This window comes from Anabrus simplex, chromosome 5 (assembly GCF_040414725.1).
Source record: "Anabrus simplex isolate iqAnaSimp1 chromosome 5, ASM4041472v1, whole genome shotgun sequence".
Classification (NCBI taxonomy): domain Eukaryota; kingdom Metazoa; phylum Arthropoda; class Insecta; order Orthoptera; family Tettigoniidae; genus Anabrus; species Anabrus simplex.
This window is the reverse complement of record NC_090269.1, coordinates 452,566,549-452,585,523: the sequence shown is the minus strand read 5'-3', so window position 1 is coordinate 452,585,523 and position 18,975 is coordinate 452,566,549. Positions and strand designations below refer to the sequence as shown.

The 18,975-nt window shown below is 39.1% G+C and overlaps 1 protein-coding gene across 4 annotated transcripts in view; it reads left to right on the top strand.

The window, feature by feature from the left end:
• Positions 1–18,975, top strand: part of LOC136875111 (zinc finger protein 501) — a 106,486-nt gene that overhangs the window by 48,612 nt on the left and 38,899 nt on the right. For all 4 annotated transcript variants that reach the window (XM_067148841.2, XM_067148840.2, XM_068227994.1 and 1 more), the window contains one exon: positions 16,247–16,329. In XM_067148841.2, the coding sequence (XP_067004942.2) occupies positions 16,247–16,329 (83 nt within the window). The remainder of the gene's footprint in view (positions 1–16,246; positions 16,330–18,975) is intronic.

Sequence of the window (18,975 nt, the reverse complement as noted above, 5' to 3'; positions counted from 1 at the left end):
CTTCATTGGGAGAATTGTCCGGCTACATGGCTAAATGGTTAGCATGCTGGCCTCTGGTTGCAGGGGTCCCGGGTTCGATTCCCGGCAGGGTCGGGAATTTTATCCATCATTGGTTAGTTTCCCTGGCAAGTGGGCTTGGTATATTTGTTGTCCTCATCATCATTTTATCCTCATCATGACGTGCAGGTTGCCTACATGGGTCAAATAAAAAGACCTGCACCTGGCAAGCCAAACCCGTCCTGGGATTACCTGGCACTAAAAGTCATACGACATTTCATTTCATTAGGAGAATTTGATTGTTATTTCCTGTGGTACTGTACGTTCACATTGTCAGCAAATGTTAGCTGAAGTAAATTGCTTTTGAGTGTTTTACAACAACTGAATATCTTTCAGGATCAACTTGCATTAGGTTGATCAGGTCAAGAATCATGTCTTTGGCAGTTTTTCTAAGTGGGGTGCTTGTTTGGACAGTGCTGCAAGAATAAAAGCATAAACATGGAAGCATAATCTATCATAATTACATGCCGATGTGCTTGATAAAGCTCTTAAAGAGATATTGGATGATCGACATACGGAGAAGCCTAGATCCTAGAACCAAAGAGTGTAGGTAGGCAGCCCACCTTTACTTCAAGGGAGGAAAGCCTGCTGTGCATTGCGGTTCTCTTTTATTGTTAATTTTTTCAAGTAATCCCATGTATCCTAAAATTTTGGTCATTTGTATGAAAACTATGTCCAAATTTACATGTAAACTAGCTGTAGTACCCGGCGTTGCCCAGATAGTATTGGAATGTTTTTCTTTAATATTTGTATTATCAGTTAAGTGTGAAGTGATGCTTATGGAATTCTTTTTGAGATGTTGATTTTCCGACCTATTATGTAGTTTTAGAGTTATTTAGATGTATCTGATTTCAAGTTATAGATTATTTAATTATTGAGTAAACATTAATCTCGGTCATTTTATACTATTTACTTTTAAGCGCTTCTCAGCTCGTCCCTCAATGGAGGCTGAACGTGGAGCGTCACAGTTTGTATCAGCGACATATAAATAATGGATTTTGACATTAATATCTTTCATTTTCCTTATTTTTGCACGTCCCTCTCATTTCCCAACAGCAGCGGAGGCTAGGTGTATCCGACCCCCACTGTAATGTTTTCTATATAGTAAGTCATGTGTATACCAAGTTTCATTGAGAGAACAAACACATATACGTCCTTAAACACTTTGGACAATTTCTTTTCTTTGCAAGTTCTCACCTGCCTGCCGATTAGGACTGAACTTTATCTTATACAGCATTCAGAGTGTCACAGTTCATCTCAGCGACCCTGAAAAGAATGGATTCAACACTATTTTTGATTATTTCTACATCTCACTCCCTCGTAGGTGTGCTAGGGTTGTCATACCTCCATGCAGTTTGTCTCCTGATAATAAGTCATAAGTGACCAAGTTTGTTTGAAAATGCTCCCATAGTTCCGAAACGATGGATTCAATTCTAATGTCAGTTATTTTTAGTCATAATTATGGTTCATGTTTGTGGGTTACTGTAGTCACGTCCTAGTTCGTGAACCATGGGCAACGGCTGAGTGGCCTAGTAAGTGGTCCTGAGAGTCGGGATACCAGTTGCTATCGAATGGGAGTGGGCATCTCGGACATATTCTGAGTCGTGGCCCTCCTTGTGCTCAGGCGGCTAGGACTACACAATTCACCGGTGGTCCATAACCCGTTAGAGGAGAGATCCTCACTTGGACTATGTGCAAGTAGGGCAGCATCCTGCTTCATGAATTTACCGAGCTCAGAACACTTTAAGCAAGCCTCGGACCTATGGAAGTAATGGAGTCCCACTCCCATTTGACAGGCGAGGGACTCCTTGGAAACAACTTGGCGAACGAAATGGAATTCGATGGGGAGCTATCAATATTAATGGGGCTTATGGAAGAAAGAAGGTAGAACTTGCTGAGTCAGCAAAGAGGATGCATCTGGATGTGCTAGGAGTAAGTGATATTCGGGTAAGGGGAGATAAGGAGGAAGAGATAGGAGATTATAAAGTGTACTTGACGGGTGTTAGAAAGGGAAGGGCAGAGTCTGGGGTAGGGCTCTTTATCAGGAATACCATTGCACGCAACATAGTTTCTGTTAGGCACGTAAGTGAGCGAATGATGTGGGTAGATTTGTCAGTGGGAGGAATTAGGACAAGAATTGTGTCCGTGTATTCACCATGTGAGGGTGCAGATTGTGACATTGGTGGCGAGTATTAGCTCTTCCCAACCGTATTTCGAACACTGCATTTGTGTTTTTTTTAAGATGTGTCATTCAGAATTATTTCAGTCTTGTATTCTACAAATACCTTCTACGTGGCCTTGCCCACTTTATTTAATTGAGACCATCTTCGTCATTGTCACCATGGGATTATATTGCTGTAATGTTTTCTCTTGCAATCCTTAATCTTGGTCTGGTAAAATTACGTGCCCTAAGTTGGTGGGCGAGTCTATGACTTTCGCTTTCCGTTCTGTGGGGCCATGCTCATTATCGGTGTGGTCCGCCAGGAGTCTTGCCTTGAGTATGATGGAGGAAGGACGTGTGATTACTCCGCTCCGGCATTTGGTTTCTAAATGCGACATGAAGCCTGGATAGATGGCATTTGTATGAGGGCTTGCCCTCAAAACTCTTCTCAAACACTTTTCAATTGAACGTCCTCTGAGCTATTTAGTTTTCTTATGATGTGTAAAGTACTTGAACCTCTACGTAAGTAACGTGTTTCTGCAGCTTCAACCAACATGTAAGTCTCTTCATAAATTCTATTCCTTTGGCCTCTGGATTCTATTGAAGGTGGTGTACAAACGGTGTGTCTCAAGATTCCTGGTGTGTGAAACTTCTAAAAGCGTCCATCCTCACCTTCTTTGATTTTAGTTAGGGCATTCTTTAATTCGGGTTCCCTATTGTATTTTGATAATATCGCCTAACTGTTTCTGAAAGGCGTGGGTAGTGAAATTTAAGAAGGTTACTTCCAAAAAAGAATTATGATTTCATATTTCTTCTAATTTGAAAAAGCAAATTGGTTTATATCTATCTAACGTTTTCGGAAAGTTATGTGTAATTGGAAAAGTAACTACGCTGTTTATAAACTATGGAGCACGAGAGGTTTCACCTGAATTTCAGTGAAATGTTTTTCTGCCACATTCTAATTCTGGTTAATTTTATTTATTCTCCTAGCCTTCCTTTTAATTATGTTTTTGGGGCTTTCTTTCCCTCCTGTATTTGTTCCATTGTTGCTCTTGTTTGATTTTGGTGGTTGCTATGGACGCATGGGATGTTTACGTTTCCATAGTAACCAGTTGGGTTGATCTCTGCTACTATTTGATTATTATTCTTATTCTCATGGGTGGGTTTCTGTCCTTACGTCGTTTTCTAAATTTATGCCTAGGGCTGACTCTACATCCTGGTGGCGTATTAACTTGGTTTACTTGCCTTTTCCTTCTCTTTTTCCCTTCTTATTTTTCTTTGGGAATTGTTTTATCCTATACTCTGCCGGGGTGGTATGATTTATTACCTTTTCTGGCAGTGAGACACGTACGGAATTCTGGTGGAATCTCGGGATTGTAGCTGGTACTGTTCAAATTAATAATAATTATAATAATGAAAGAAAATCAAATTGTTTGAAACCATTAAGAGAATGATTTAAGTAAAGAAATGGTCTCTGCTGAAGTGTAAACAGGTTACTAAGTCCCCAATTTCTGGGAGGTTTTTAAGAAATATTGAAAGTATATTATTTTCTTTTCGTTCGGCCGAACATTTAATATTTCTTGCATCACCTTTGCATTTTATGTAGATTATAGTTCCTTTTCGAGGGCGTTCATTTATTCATTCATTCATTCATTCATTCATTCATTCATTCATTCATTCATTCACTTTATACTGATTATGTCTACTTTTACCCTTTTATTTATTAAATAAAATATTATGTACCTTGTTTTCTTGTTTTCTTTGATAGTGTTGAAACAACTTATTGCCATACCAAGGGTAATTTTAGGTTCATGGTCTCTGGGTAACTGTTGGGTAAACCTATGTCACGGTAAGTGTTTAACATTAATGATTTGTGTCTATTGACTTTATTTTCTTGTGTATGTTTAACTTCTACTGCTGATAGTCGGTAAGGGGGTAGAAGATGAGGATGAAGTTGACAAGTTTTATGAAGCATTGAGTGACATCGTGGTCAGGGTCAACAGCAAGGATAGAATAGTGCTAATGGGCGATTTCAATGCGAGAGTTGGGAATAGAACTGAAGGATACGAAAGGGTGATTGGTAAATGTGGGGAAGATATGGAAGCTAATGGGAATGGGAAGCGTTTGCTGGACTTCTATGCTAGTATGGGTTTAGCTGTTACAAATACATTCTTCAAGCATAAGGCTATTCACCGCTACACATGGGAGGCTAGGGGTACCAGATCCATAATAGACTATATCTTAACAGACTTCGAATTCAGGAAATATTTTAGGAATGTACGAGTTTTTCGGGGATTTTTCGATGATACAGACCATTATCTGATCTGTAGTGAACTAAGTATCTCTAGGCCTAGGGTAGAGAAAGTGAAATCTGTCTGCAAACGAATAAGGGTAGAAAATCTCCAGGACGAGGAAATTAGACAGAAGTACATGGATATGATTAGTGAGAAGTTTCGAACAGTAGACAGTAAGCAGGTTCAGGATATAGAAAGTGAATGGGTGGCATACAGGGATGCTGTAGTAGAAACAGCAAGGGAATGGCTAGGAACAAGTGTGGGTAAAGATGGGAAAAGGCGAACATCTTGGTGGAATGATGAAGTGAGAGCAGCCTGTAAACGTAAAAAGAAGGCTTATCAGAAATGGCTCCAAACAAGGGCCGAGGCAGACAGGGATTTGTACGTAGATGAAAGAAACAGAGCAAAACAAATAGTTGTTGAATCCAAAAAGAAGTCATGGGAAGATTTTGGTAATAACCTGGAAAGGCTAGGTCAAGCAGCAGGGAAACCTTTCTGGACAGTAATAAAGAATCTTAGGAAGGGAGGGAAAAAGGAAATGAACAGTGTTTTGAGTAATTCAGGTGAACTCTTAATAGATCCCAGGGAATCACTGGAGAGGTGGAGGGAATATTTTGAACATCTTCTCAATGTAAAAGTCAAACAGTCAAGCTCATGGGGAGGAGGAAAATGATGTTGGTGAAATTATGCTTGAGGAAGTGGAAAGGATAGTAAATAAACTTCATTGTCATAAGGCAGCAGGAATAGATGAAATTAGACCTGAAATGGTGAAGTATAGTGGGAAGGCAGGGATGAAATGGTTTCATAGAGTAGTCAAATTAGCGTGGAGTGTTGGTAAGGTACCTTCAGATTGGACAAAAGCAGTAATTGCACCTATCTATAAGCAAGGGAACAGGAAGGATTGCAACAACTATCGAGGTATCTCATTGATTAGTATACCAGGCAAAGTATTCACAGGCATCTCGGAAGGGAGGGTGCGATCAGTCGTTGAGAGGAAGTTGGATGAAAACCAGTGTGGTTTCAGACCACAGAGAGGCTGTCAGGATCAGATTTTCAGTATGCGCCAGGTAATTGAAAAATGCTACGAGAGGAATAGGCAGTTGTGTTTATGTTTCGTAGATCTAGAGAAAGCATATGACAGGGTACCGAGGGAAAAGATGTTCGCTATACTGGGGGACTATGGAATTAAAGGTAGATTATTAAAATCAATCAAAGGCATTTATGTTGACAATTGGGCTTCAGTGAGAATTGATGGTAGAATGAGTTCTTGGTTCAGGGTACTTACAGGAGTTAGACAAGGCTGTAATCTTTCACCTTTGCTGTTTGTAGTTTACATGGATCATATGCTGAAAGGTATAAAATGGCAGGGAGGGATTCAGTTAGGTGGAAATGTAGTAAGCAGCCTGGCCTATGCTGACGACTTGGTCTTAATGGCAGACTGTGCCGAAAGCCTGCAGTCTAACATCTTGGAACTTGAAAATAGGTGCAATGAGTATGGTATGAAAATTAGCCTCTCGAAGACTAAATTGATGTCAGTAGGTAAGAAATCCAACAGAATTGAATGTCAGATTGGTAATACAAAGCTAGAACAGGTCGATAATTTCAAGTATTTAGGTTGTGTGTTTTCCCAGGACGGTAATATAGTAAGTGAGATTGAATCAAGGTGTAGTAAAGCTAATGCAGTGAGCTCGCAGTTGCGATCAGCAGTATTCTGTAAGAAGGAAGTGAGCTCCCAGACGAAACTATCTTTACATCGGTCTGTTTTCAGACCAACTTTGCTTTATGGGAGCGAAAGCTGGGTGGACTCAGGATATCTTATTCATAAGTTTGAAGTAACAGACATGAAAGTAGCAAGAATGATTGCTGGTACAAACAGGTGGGAACAATGGCAGGAGGGAACTCGGAATGAGGAGATAAAGGCTAATTTAAGAATGAACTTGATGGATGAAGCTGTACGCATAAACCGGCTTCGGTGGTGGGGTCATGTGAGGCGAATGGAGGAGGATAGGTTACCTAGGAGAATAATGGACTCTGTTATGGAGGGTAAGAGAAGTAGAGGGAGACCAAGACGACGATGGTTAGACTCTGTTTCTAACGATTTAAAGATAAGAGGTATAGAACTAAATGAGGCCACAACACTAGTTGCAAATCGAGGATTGTGGCGACGTTTAGTAAATTCTCAGAGGCTTGCAGACTGAACGCTGAAAGGCATAACAGTCTATAATGATAATGTATGTATGTATGTTTTGTCCCCTTATCTAAGGCCTCTAGGGGTGTGCGCTTGAGAACGGTTGGCTGTTGAGAGAGCTCTTGCATTATTGTAGTGATAACCTATTGGAATAGCTAAATTTTGTGTATATCTGATTCATTTAGTGCTGTTTATATAGTGGTGTTTAGTGCTTGTTGGTAGAAATTGGGAGTAGTGATATTTATTTAAATTTTGTAACAAGTAATTCAGTTGGTCTTCAGTAAATTACGTTTTCTAGGTTAAGTAGGCTAGCTAGGTGTACCTTGTTTCGAATTTAGGTTTAGGAAATACTTTAGGACAGGGATGGCGAACCTATGCCACGCGTGTCATTAGGTGACACGCGAACACGGTGGCGGTGGCACACCACATGCACATATTAAAATTTGTATGTACATTGTGTACTATAGACTACATATCTCGTGCGTCGTATAGTCATAAAGTTTCACGTTTAAGAAATAAATACCGAAAATCTAAATTCTAGTTCCATTCGAACGTGCAGTATGACAACACTACAACACTGATAGGTTCGGAAGTCAAGTGAAATAAATGTCAGATGCAGCCGACGAGCCATTCGCTCAGCCATATCAGTGAATTAGTGAAGTTTGGTTTGTTTTTGGTTGCCAGCATTGCGTAATTATTCTTAGTGAGTAACTGTTTATTGTTGTGAATTTTGTAAGACAAATAGTTGCCAAGAAATTATCCCAATTTCGAGATTTGGAGAAACTATCGCACTTTATTTCAAAACCTCATATTGCACAAATGAATCTTTTTTTTTTTTTTTTTTTTTTTTTTTTTTGAGTGATTAGATACTGAGAGTTTAGAAATGGAGTTGACTAAATTTTAAGAAAGTATGTTTGGGTGAAAAAGGTCGTACAACGTGATGAAGCATTAGTGAAAATCGAGTGTGCTGTTGAAGGTGAATACTCTCCCCAGAAGCCGGAGAACTGAATACTTGAACAGTGGAACAGTCTCCCACAAAAGTTTTCGGCCATGAAGAAACTTGCTACAGCGTACTTACTTTGTTTGGGTCATCATAGGCCTGCAAGCAGCTATTTTCTACAATTAACGTTGTGAAGACAAGTTATGAACCTAACATAAATAACAAAGCTACAATGTATTTTTTCGGTATTTGCAAAATACGACCATGGAACATGCAATTACATGTATTTGGTATTTTGCAATATATATGTGTAATAACATATTATGAAACATAATTTGGAATTAGAGATAGAAGTCGGTGGTGGCGATGGTGAGTGGGGCAGGGGGTTGTATCCATTGCAATGAAAATAACAAGTGGCACAGTAGACAGTTGAAAATAATAACCCAGACCTAAAATGGCACACTAGTTGGAAAAGGTTCGCCATCCCTGCAGGTAATAATATTAACTTTAAAAATATTTGTAAATATCTGTATGTTTGTTGGTTATACTTACAAAGGCAGATTATCATAAGGAATAGGCGATTAAGGACCTCTTTCAAATGATCTAGATGTTTCTCAATGGTCTCAGAAAATACGACGATATCATCAAGATAATGGTATAAGTATTCGAATTTGATGTCGGAGAATACCCTATCTAGCAGTCTAGTGAGCACAGCTGCTCCCGTGGGCAGCACGAAAGGCACGCGGTTGTACTCATACAAGTTCCAATGTTTTGATTCTTCAGCTAGAGGGATATGATTAAATGCCTGATTCAGGTCGAAGATGGTGAAGAACTTAGCTTTCCGAAACCATTAAAAACAAGAGTGAAGGTCGGGAAGAGGCACAGACTGTAACACCACCTTCCGATTAGTCAATCACAAGCCTGAAGCCACCTTGGAGTTTCGGAACTAGAAAAATAGGCGATGAATACGCCGACTTGGAGGTTCGAATTATACCATCTTTTAGCATTTGATCGATGATCTCCTTCAGAGCCTTCATATTAGGCGGAGATAACCTATAAGGTGGAAACCTAACGGGGATCGAATCCGTAACCTCAATCTTATATTCTATAAAGTCAGTAACACCAAGAGTATCGGAGAAAACATCTGGAAACGACTGACACAACTTACAAATACTCTCAGCCTGCTCCTCAGGTAGGTGTTTAAGTTCGAACAACATCTCATCCTGGCTAGGCGAAACAGATGAACAAGACACAGAATTACATTTTAACAAGGGAATTTTACAATTATTAGCAAACTTGAAGGTGCACGACTTGCTCTGAATGTCGAGCACTAGACTGGTATGAGACATGGAATCCGCTCCTAATATAATTGGGCAAGAAAAGTGCTTAGCGACACACAATTGTACTTTCCAAGTGAATTTTGAAATCCGAATTTTGGCAAAATTTCTAAGGGAGAGGTGTTGGCCGAAACACATTGAACCGAAGACGAACAATAATCAGGAAATTTATAAACAGACTTTAATTTAGAGTACCATTCAGCCGAAGTAATAGAACAATCGCTCCCAGAGTCTATTAGAGCAGTTAGCGGTTCATTATTCAACTCGATTTTGAGAAATGGTACCAGTGCGTGGGTCTCCGCCGCAATCGTAAGACATTCTTTGGGACCTTCGAATGATAAATTAGAAGAGCCATGACTTTTCCCTGAGCTTTCGCTGAGTTTAACAGGGGCTGAGCCTGAAGAAGGTGAGCACGTCGACTCAGACGATGCCACTAGTCACTTTTGACTATTTGCATTGGTGGAAGTTGCACCAGAAATTGAACAGGAGGGGTTGCTATTGGCATTAGGGCAATTCAGGGCAATGTGATTAAATGAGCCACACTTGAAACACCCTTGTGATGACCCTGCTACATTCTTTGGCCCACTGGATTTAATCAAAGGACACTTGTTGCGGAGATGTTCCGTAGAGCCGCACGCATAGCACTTACGGGTGGTGATGGTTCGGCGAGGTTGAGGCCGAAAATTACTCGAGGACGGAGGGGGCTCCGTAGTGACACGTAAGGTGTCGGCATACCGCACTCCTTCGGCTGAGACAGCCATAGCTTCTAACTCAGCAAAAGTTTGCGGGCGCGACGCAAAACACAAGTATGACCTGTAGGGTGGGGAAATGCCTTCCACAATAGCCTGCACAATTTGATCTTCTGGGAAATGAAGAGCAAATACCCTTGTGTAGAATTTAATGTCTTGGATATAAGTCGGCAAGATTTTCATCCAGTCGCTGTACTCTGTAATAATACTTTTGTATTAATGAAAACTGCTCGAGCGGGAATGAAATTAGCTAGCAGATGGGCGTGGAAGTCTTTAATATATGATTGTTCAGCAAATGCTATGACTATTTTATCCGAGAGGACACCTATGGAGTAAGGGTAAATAATTTGAAGAATTCATCAAGGGAAAAGGGAAACACCAGAGCGTGATCATGGAATTCAACTAAAAACCTTAAGAATTCAATGACATCATTAGTGGAATTAATATAAAACTTAGAAATACCCCTAAGCAAATGATGAGGCAAACTACTGAACCCAGGTGACATAGTAGGCAACGGCCTAGGGGGTGAAGATGTTTCAGAGACGGCATTATTCAAAAAGCGTGATGGAATGGATGTACGACGCTCAGATTCATTTCCTAAAGTTTGTTGAGTAGCTACCGATTTTCCGCTTTCTACATTCTTGTACGGGTCTTCTTCCCTTACGATGTTTACAGCAGTGGCTTGATCGGTCTTGGAGGTAGCAGACCCCGATAACAGTTGACTAACTTTACTGGACATATTAGAAAGGTGTTCAACAAGATTACTTGCCTCCTCACCCTGAACTTCGTTTAACTTAAGAGACAACATATCGGTAACTCTATGGTAAAAATGGAACAGTCTAGCTTGCACTCTTTTAAGTTGATTGGGCGATGGATCACTTACTTCAAAAAATCTAACTACAGATGCTAGCTCAGTAGTGTTGTCCGTGATCGTGGAGAGAGACTCATCAATATCTTTCTCCCCGAAAGTTGGGATACTAATTGCCAGTCCAAGGGATTCTTTAAGCTTGGTGGTATCGGACGCAACCGTGCCTCCAGATTGAACATTTCTGATAGCTAATTCATAAATCAATTCCTCCTTGCGCAAGTAGCCGGGATGGAGGACTTCGCGAGGGCCGGACATGGGGACAAAAACTTACAAATTTAGAAAATAGGAAAAAAATTTCCAGCGACCGAGAAAATTGTTAGAGTTCAAATCGATTCCGAGTTTAGCCATCAAAAGGGGCTTAACTGAGACCCATTCAACCACGGTCTGCTACCACTTATTACCGAGGTTGGTGGATCAGCAGAGGTGAAAGAAGGTGCCGGGATGAATGGGTCTAACTACCAAATCAAAGTTAATTTAAAACTGTAACAAAGTCATATTTTTATCTTTTTAAAAAGAAAACAACAAGAAACAAAGTAACAGATACCAGTAGCAACAAAAAAGTCTAGGAAAGACAAGATTGGTGGTATAAACAGAACCTGGGCTTCAAGCCCTCACTTTACACCTCCTGAGCTACACGCTCAACCTTATAACCTTACTTAAGGGCAGAAATCCCCTAATAACTAGAGCACTTGCTCCCAAAATGACAATGTCAAGCCTCCCAGAGGCACTTTTACAACACTTGAAAAGAGCTGACCCGCTCTCATTTTCAAGCCTATTCGAGGCAACAGCAAAAATATCTTACACTTCTTGGCCTTCCATGGCCCAGCTTACAAATTAAAACCGTACCCAACCTATAGGGCCTTCGTGTAAAACAAATAACAGTTAAATAAATGGCCCGAACACAAAATGAAAGGAGGCGAACACTTGCACTCCTAAGGGGCACTACGCCGATGACACAGGGGCTATTCCCAAACTATGGAGGTGACTCATAAAAAAATAAGTTAAGATATTATGGAAAGGAAAAGACCAGTTACAAACGTACACCTCAAACCAATGTGAAGGGGAGCTCGGGAGGGTACAGCACTCTCTATCCCCGATTTAAAGTTAAAGATATTATGAAATTTTTACATAAGCCGGCGGAAAATTACATTTACAGAAAAGTAGGTTACATCGTTAAAGTTTTGGACCTATCCCTCGGGTTAAACTGCGGAGGTAGCAAGAAATAAGATGTTAACTGGCCATTTTCTTGCTGAAGACCTGCTACCTGAAGAAAGAGGCTCCTGCGGACACACACACTAAGTTAGATGTTGATCAAATGGCCAAGAGCCGTGGAAATCCTCAGTTTATAAATCCTCGTGGAAAGTTCGAGAATTTTCATGACTAATCAAGCCACACCCTCTTTTATTGGCTAGTGTGAAGTTACACACCAAATCGAAGAAGAAGCCTGTGATAGGCCGAAAATTAATTACAGAAATTAGGGATCGGCTGAGTTAAAAACTGGCGGCAAGAAAAGATCGTTATTGCCAACCCAAGAATGAATGAACATAATTTAGTAAAGAACAAACTTATGAATACAAAATTTCTTCAATTAAAGTTCCTTCACTTCGCACCAGGGTGCATGATCATCGTTTTGTAGTGACATCTGTTGCAGAATGGTAAACAAAACACGTAGAATTTTATACAGTACTGGAAACTTCACTATCACAAAATTAAGGTGGTGACATCTAAGTAAAAGTAGGTCTAGTTTCAAGTTCATTGTTTCTCCTGTAGAGGAGTACTTTTATTGGTGCAAGATTTAAATGTGTGGCGTAGAGGTGTACCTCCCGGTATATTTATCGGTCATTTTTAAGAATTTCTGATTTTTCCCGTCTCCCTCTATGCCGAAAGGGGATGACATTGGACTTATAAAAATTTTGGGGTGTCATTATTAATATCAGCGACACTGAAAATTATGGATTCGACACTATTTTCGATTATTTGTATTTATCACTCTCCCCGTGCCCCCATCCCAAATGGGTTGAACTTGTGCTTACAAAATATTCAGATTGAAACTAATTATCTCAGTGTCCCTGGAAACTACCAATACGACACTATTTTTTATTACTTTTATATATCACCCTCCCTTCGCCCCCACCTCGAAGGGGGCTGAACTTGGACTTTAAACATCCGAAGCGTCACTATTCATCCCAGTGACCCCGAAAAATATGGATTCGACACTATTTTCGATTAATTTTTATATCTCAACCCCTCAATCCTCACCACAAAGAGGGACTGAACTTGGAAGTAAAAAATTCGAAGTGTAACTATTCATCTCAGTGACCCTGAAAACTATGGATTTGTCACTATATTTGATTATTTTAATATCTAACTCGCCCCTAACATACCACCACAAAGGTGGGGATGAACTTGGTCTTATTAAAAATCCAGAATGTTACAATTCACCTGATTGACCCCAAAAACTAAGGATTCCACACTGTTTTTGATTAACTTTTATATCTTAACCCCCCTAACCCCCCACCTCGAAGGGGGCCTGAATTTGGATTTTAAAAATCCGGAGTGTCACTATTCATCTCAGCAACCCCGAAAACTATGGATTCAACTCTATTTTGGATAATTTTATTTATCTCGCCCCTACGCCGAATGGGGCTGAACTTGGTTTAAAAGATTTGGGAGTGTCATTGTTCATCACAGTGACCCCATAAAGTATGGATTCGACAATACTTTTGATTATTTGTATATCTCAGTCCCCTCGCCCTCCTGTCCCTGAGGATGCCTGGGTGTCTTACCCCCATGTGGTTTGTCTCATGATACTAAAGTTCCAGACTGCCGCTATTCATCTCAGCGACACCAAAAACTATGGATTCGACACTATTTTCGATTATTTTTATATGTCACTCTCCCCTCGCCCTCCACGCTAGAGGTGGCTGAACTTGGACTTAAAAAATCCCGGGGTGTCAGTGTTCATCTAAGCAACCCCGAAAAGTATGGATTGGACACTATTTTTGATTATTTTTTATATGTCAATCCCCCCTTGCCCCCTTGTTCATAGATATTCCTTATACTTACTGCTAACAATAGGGTTAGGATTAGGGGGAATTAAGGCAATTGTTTTTTCATGGTAATGAACAACTTGCCATGTAGCTGTCGGTGTACATTTGGGAGATGGTTGGTTCGAACTCACTGTAGGCACCTTTGAAGTGCAGCATTTCCATGGTTTCACATTTTTACACCAATCGTAGCCATTTCCTATATCATCATTGCCATAAGACCTTTCTGTGTTGGTGTGATGTAAAGGAGATTGCTGAAAGAGAAACTGCAAAAATCATCAAAAGTAACCCTAATTTGCCATGTTTAATTAATGTTCGTTAGTGATTCTACTGGCCACTGTTAATTACATTCAAACTTTGCACCTTTTAGTCTTTATCATAAACCAAGGAACTATCATCACACTGAATGTTGTGTACATAGTCAGTGAATACTTATATGTTCATAAGGTTCATAGTTTTAACTGGATTTGTTGTTTCAGTTGAACTATTATAATTAGGACATATTTAAATGCGATTTAAAATTATTGTAGTGTAGTTATTTGATTAGTAAATATTATGCTGGTTTATTATAACATAATCTTTACATTGTAGGGGATAAATCTCCCTACGAATATTGCTCTCACAAAATTTCTATTGTATCACGTAACCTGTTGTAAATAGGTTACGTTTAAGTGAATTTTATAATTGAAGAATAGTTATTATAATTAGATCGTATCTTGCTTGCTTTGGGAAGGCAAGAAATCTTATGATGTCAGAGATGTGTATAAACTAATCTTCCTAAGTACATCCAACAAATGGTGTTGACTTCATTGTGTGTGCAAGCCTGCACCTATTATGTATGTATGTGATGGGCATCGCACTCCTGTATCACGTAAAAAAGGCACCATTCATGAGCAAATGGACATCGCTCCCTTCAGTGAGAAGGCACAGGAAAAGTGTTATGGGCATGTCCTTCTGCAGTACATGACACAGATGACAGCTTTACCCGTTTCCATATGGGCCTATGATTAAAGAGACATCGACAGTAACATGTATGTACGTTTAGTCCTCAGTCTGGAGACTGGCTGGATCATCAGGAGCACCACCAATAGTTGTCAGAGATGGCCTAGGCATTACTGAAGAGGAATACTGGGGAAATGAACAGTGAGGTAGTTTCCCATTACTTTCCTCACTTAGTCAGAAGTTCCTATTGCATATCACTCTGCCAAACCTCTGAAATGCATGGAACAACCAACTGTATAAGCAACATTTTCACACCATTTGTAGCAGGGACTGGCTGCATAAGTAATGGCACTACTTGCATCACACATACCTCGGTCACTTTCATATTGTCAGAGCGAAGTGTAAGACTGTAACAGATCATTGACAGTAGCAGCATTTTTCTGCCACATACCAGAAGACATAATGTACTGTAAACACTAGGTTTCATGTGCGAAGCCATGACAATAAGATAAAAAACTTTAAAATTAGAAATGCTGCTGTGTTTGATAAGATTTCTGTAAAAATACTAAAGTCAGTACACATATCTGTAGTGCTTAATTGATTACTGTTTGTGTGAAGCCAGTATACTAAACAAATGTAGAGTTGTTGTATAAATAAGAGATAATAAACATAATGCCAATAATTAAAGTCTTGACTGTTGTTGCATGCATGCTCTTGGAAAGCATTCTTTATGATTATATTCTACACGTTTACGAAATTACTAACTGGTTCGAAAGAAGGTAGTTCAGGTTTAGGAGATGTTATTCTACTGTACGTCAGCTTATAGGATTCAAGCAAGATATTGCATATATTTTAGTTTCAGGAGGTCAAATGGACTGTTGACCTACCTAAAGCTTTTGATGGGGCAGGTCATGGGAGAATACTGACAAAAATAGGTGCAATTCAGCTGGATAAAACAGTGACTAAAGAGGTGGCTATATTGCTAGAAAATACAATTAAGGGCATTGGAGTAGGTGAAGCCTTATTTGATCTCGTAATGTTTATGTGACATTATTTAGGGGTTGTAAAGGAGAGGGCATTTATATGTCCTGCAAGGCCACAATTACAGTAGGATTACTGGATTAGAGAACAGGAAAGAATGCACAGAAAGCAGCTCCATTTCTTGTGGGTGTTTTCTAACAAAAACGTGAATAATGTGGGATTATTTGATATTACAGTTGAGGTATTTTGGGAAGGAACGTATACAGGAACATGGAAAAGAACAAAGAAGCGACAGTTCAAGTCTTGTGTAAAAAGATGGGAACAGGGGAATGTGAATGTAAGAGGATAAAGAAAATAGCTAGTCATTGTGGAAGTAAGACTCAAAAGAAAGAGGACAGGGAGCAAGGAATGGTATTGGGTAAGGATTTGGAGACAGTCTTTTTCCTTTCACGTGTCTCCTATTCTGTTGCTACCCTGTCTAGTGCTGTCCTATCATGTGTTCCTTTTCATGTCCTTATCTCTCTTATCACTTGTCTGTTCCTTTCCATTCTTATATTTTTACATTGGGAGATGAATTGCTTATACTCTTGTTGTGCCTACATGAAAATTATTTTCTCAGCTGTTTCTTGTTTAATTTTTTTTCTCACTTCTTTATTCTACTTTTCTTATTTCTTACTTGTAGCCTTCTGAAGACACAAAGAAGGAAATATTCATAGAACAACAGACTGTTGGCCAGCTCGTGCCTTACATCAAAGAAGAAACAAAGTACGTACACCACAAACCCTATACAAAATGGAATATATTGTACCTATTCATGGTTGCATTCAGTTGTGGATATTTTATCTCCAAAAACTGTCTATTTTTACCAGATTAATCCTTTCTTCTCAAGGTTACATTTATACTCTTAAAAAATAAAAACTTTTTGGTTAAATTATCTAAAATATTCAGGAACTTTAAGATTATGTTAATGTTCCTCGATGTAGTTTCATTGAATACAAGTCTCCAAAAAAATATCGGGTAGATCTTGATATTTCTTTAGTGTATTTGTTTATAATACATTTAAGCAACGGTGTAAAATATATTCTTTCTTTCACTGTCACTCCAATTGTTCATCATATTTTTGTCATATGAAATATCATCTGCAACTATTATCTCCAGATATTCTCAGAAATATTGTACATGTGTAGACACACAGAGGAAGCCATGTTTATAGATTATAAACAAAATCTACAAATTAAAAATTGTCAAATTTTTATGGACATTGAAAACAATATAATTATTTCAAGTTACATAATTTAGCTCCATTAATCAGAATGTTGATGGCTCCATTCTGTAATATAATAACATAAATACTATTGTCATATTTTAAATGATTTATTTGGTTAGATTTCATTTCTTATGATCTGTCCAGTTCTGTTGTGTGTTAAGTCAAATTCCTCCATTTGTTGACACCAAAGCAGAAGGGCTGTAGAAGTGAATCATTTAGTTCAGTAGATTCTCATCTTAGATATCATAGTTTTGAACTAAAATTTCCACATTGTTGTAAGCGTAACACGATATTGTGGTGTTGATTTGATCCAGTGTTATGGTCATACTGGCTAATTGTTGCCATTTCCTACTTTTCATTTTAGTGCTCATTGTCAGTCAAGTGCTTGTACTGTTTTCATTGCAAACACATTCACATAATTAGTATAAAGTAATCAAATGGGCAGCTACAAGAGAAGTTTTAAATTTGTTAACGTGGCCTAAAAATTTGCTGTAATTCTTCACGTAAGTAAATTTACTAATCTCACAAATGTAGGCAAATAATAATGTAATGATTAATTTTATTTCAGAATTGTGATTATAACAGTTTGTAAAGTAGATTGTTAAAAACAATTACTTGGTGAAAGAGAAACTGCAAAAATTATCATAAATAACCCTAATTTGCCAGCAGAGTAGCACCGCTATATATCCTGTCATCAAACTTTTAACCCAGTAGTGTCGTCTTAACTGTGGGTGTGCCATTGGGATATTTGCTAGTTAGGTTTTGCTGTCACACCTTTGCTGGTTCTGCATAAAATGATCTTCGATTGTTACTCTTGAGCTCCCTGTGAAATGATTGTATAAGCTCAGACTTGTACTCTCACCCCCAGGCTTGTTTTGGCAGGATCTGTTATGGATAGTCACGACCTAGTCATGGCCTAGTCATAACTTCAAACCACCATCGTGAATGAAATAATGAATTTTGAAGTGTTCATTTGTGTGTTTTTTTTTTTTTTTTTTTGCATCTTCTCATCTGATGTGTGGTGCATTGACTTCTTCCTACTGTACATTCACAATTAGTGGCAAGAAATATTCACTTCAGTCCTCAGAACTGTCCAGTACTGGCTTATATCTCATTACTCAAAGAAGAGCCATGCACACAACTGGAGAGTGCTCTAATATATCAACTCTTCATGATTCATATTCTCCTGTTTCTTTGTAATTCTTGTGTAAAAGGACACAATAGGCTAACCTGTAATATGACCACCAATATAAATGTTGCTTATGTAAATCATTATTCCACACTGCATATTTCTATTTTCGGATGGGGTTTAATTTTGCTTCCTTCTTCCTATAATATATTGTGGAGAGGCACTTTCTAAGCAGGAAAGCAACAAGACTTGTGCTTGTAATCATTTTTCTTGATATACAAGGCAGAGGACAGTTCATTGTCTAAGTAGCTTAGTCCATGGAATGGCATAAGTCTTAGATGCTTCTGAAGGATCCAGTCGACAGGCTCCTCAGATTCCCTTGTACTTTTTTTTTCCTTTACATCTCATCTCTTGCGCTGTATTTTCCTGACTCTCATTTCAGTAGTCTACAAATATCATGCAGCAACTTAAATGACTTATTTCAAAATGTCTAATCGGTTTTCCTTTTGAATTTGGCACCAAATTGCATTAGAGCATGTTATGAAGATTAATATATTTCTTAATTGCTGACTTGTGGACAGGCACATGGCCCTGAAGTGACCACTTAATGCTGAAGTTAGCTTCCACTTGTGGACAGGCACATGGCCCTGAAGTGACCACTTAATGCTGAAGTTAGCTTCCACGTTGAGAGATATATGGCCCTGAGCTAATCGCTTAATGCTGAAGTTAGCTTCCACTTGTGGACAGGCACATGGCCCTGAACTGACCACTTAATGCTGAAGTTAGCTTCCACTTGTGGACAGGCACATGGCCCTGAGCTAACCGCTTAATGCTGAAGTTAGCTTCCACTTGTGGACGGGCACATGGCCCTGAACTGACCACTTAATGCTGAAGTTAGCTTCCACTTGTGGACAGGCACATGGCCCTTAACTAACCACTTAATGCTGAAGTTAGCTTCCACATTGAGAGATATATGGCACTGAGCTAGCCACTTAATGCTGAAGTTAGCTTCCAC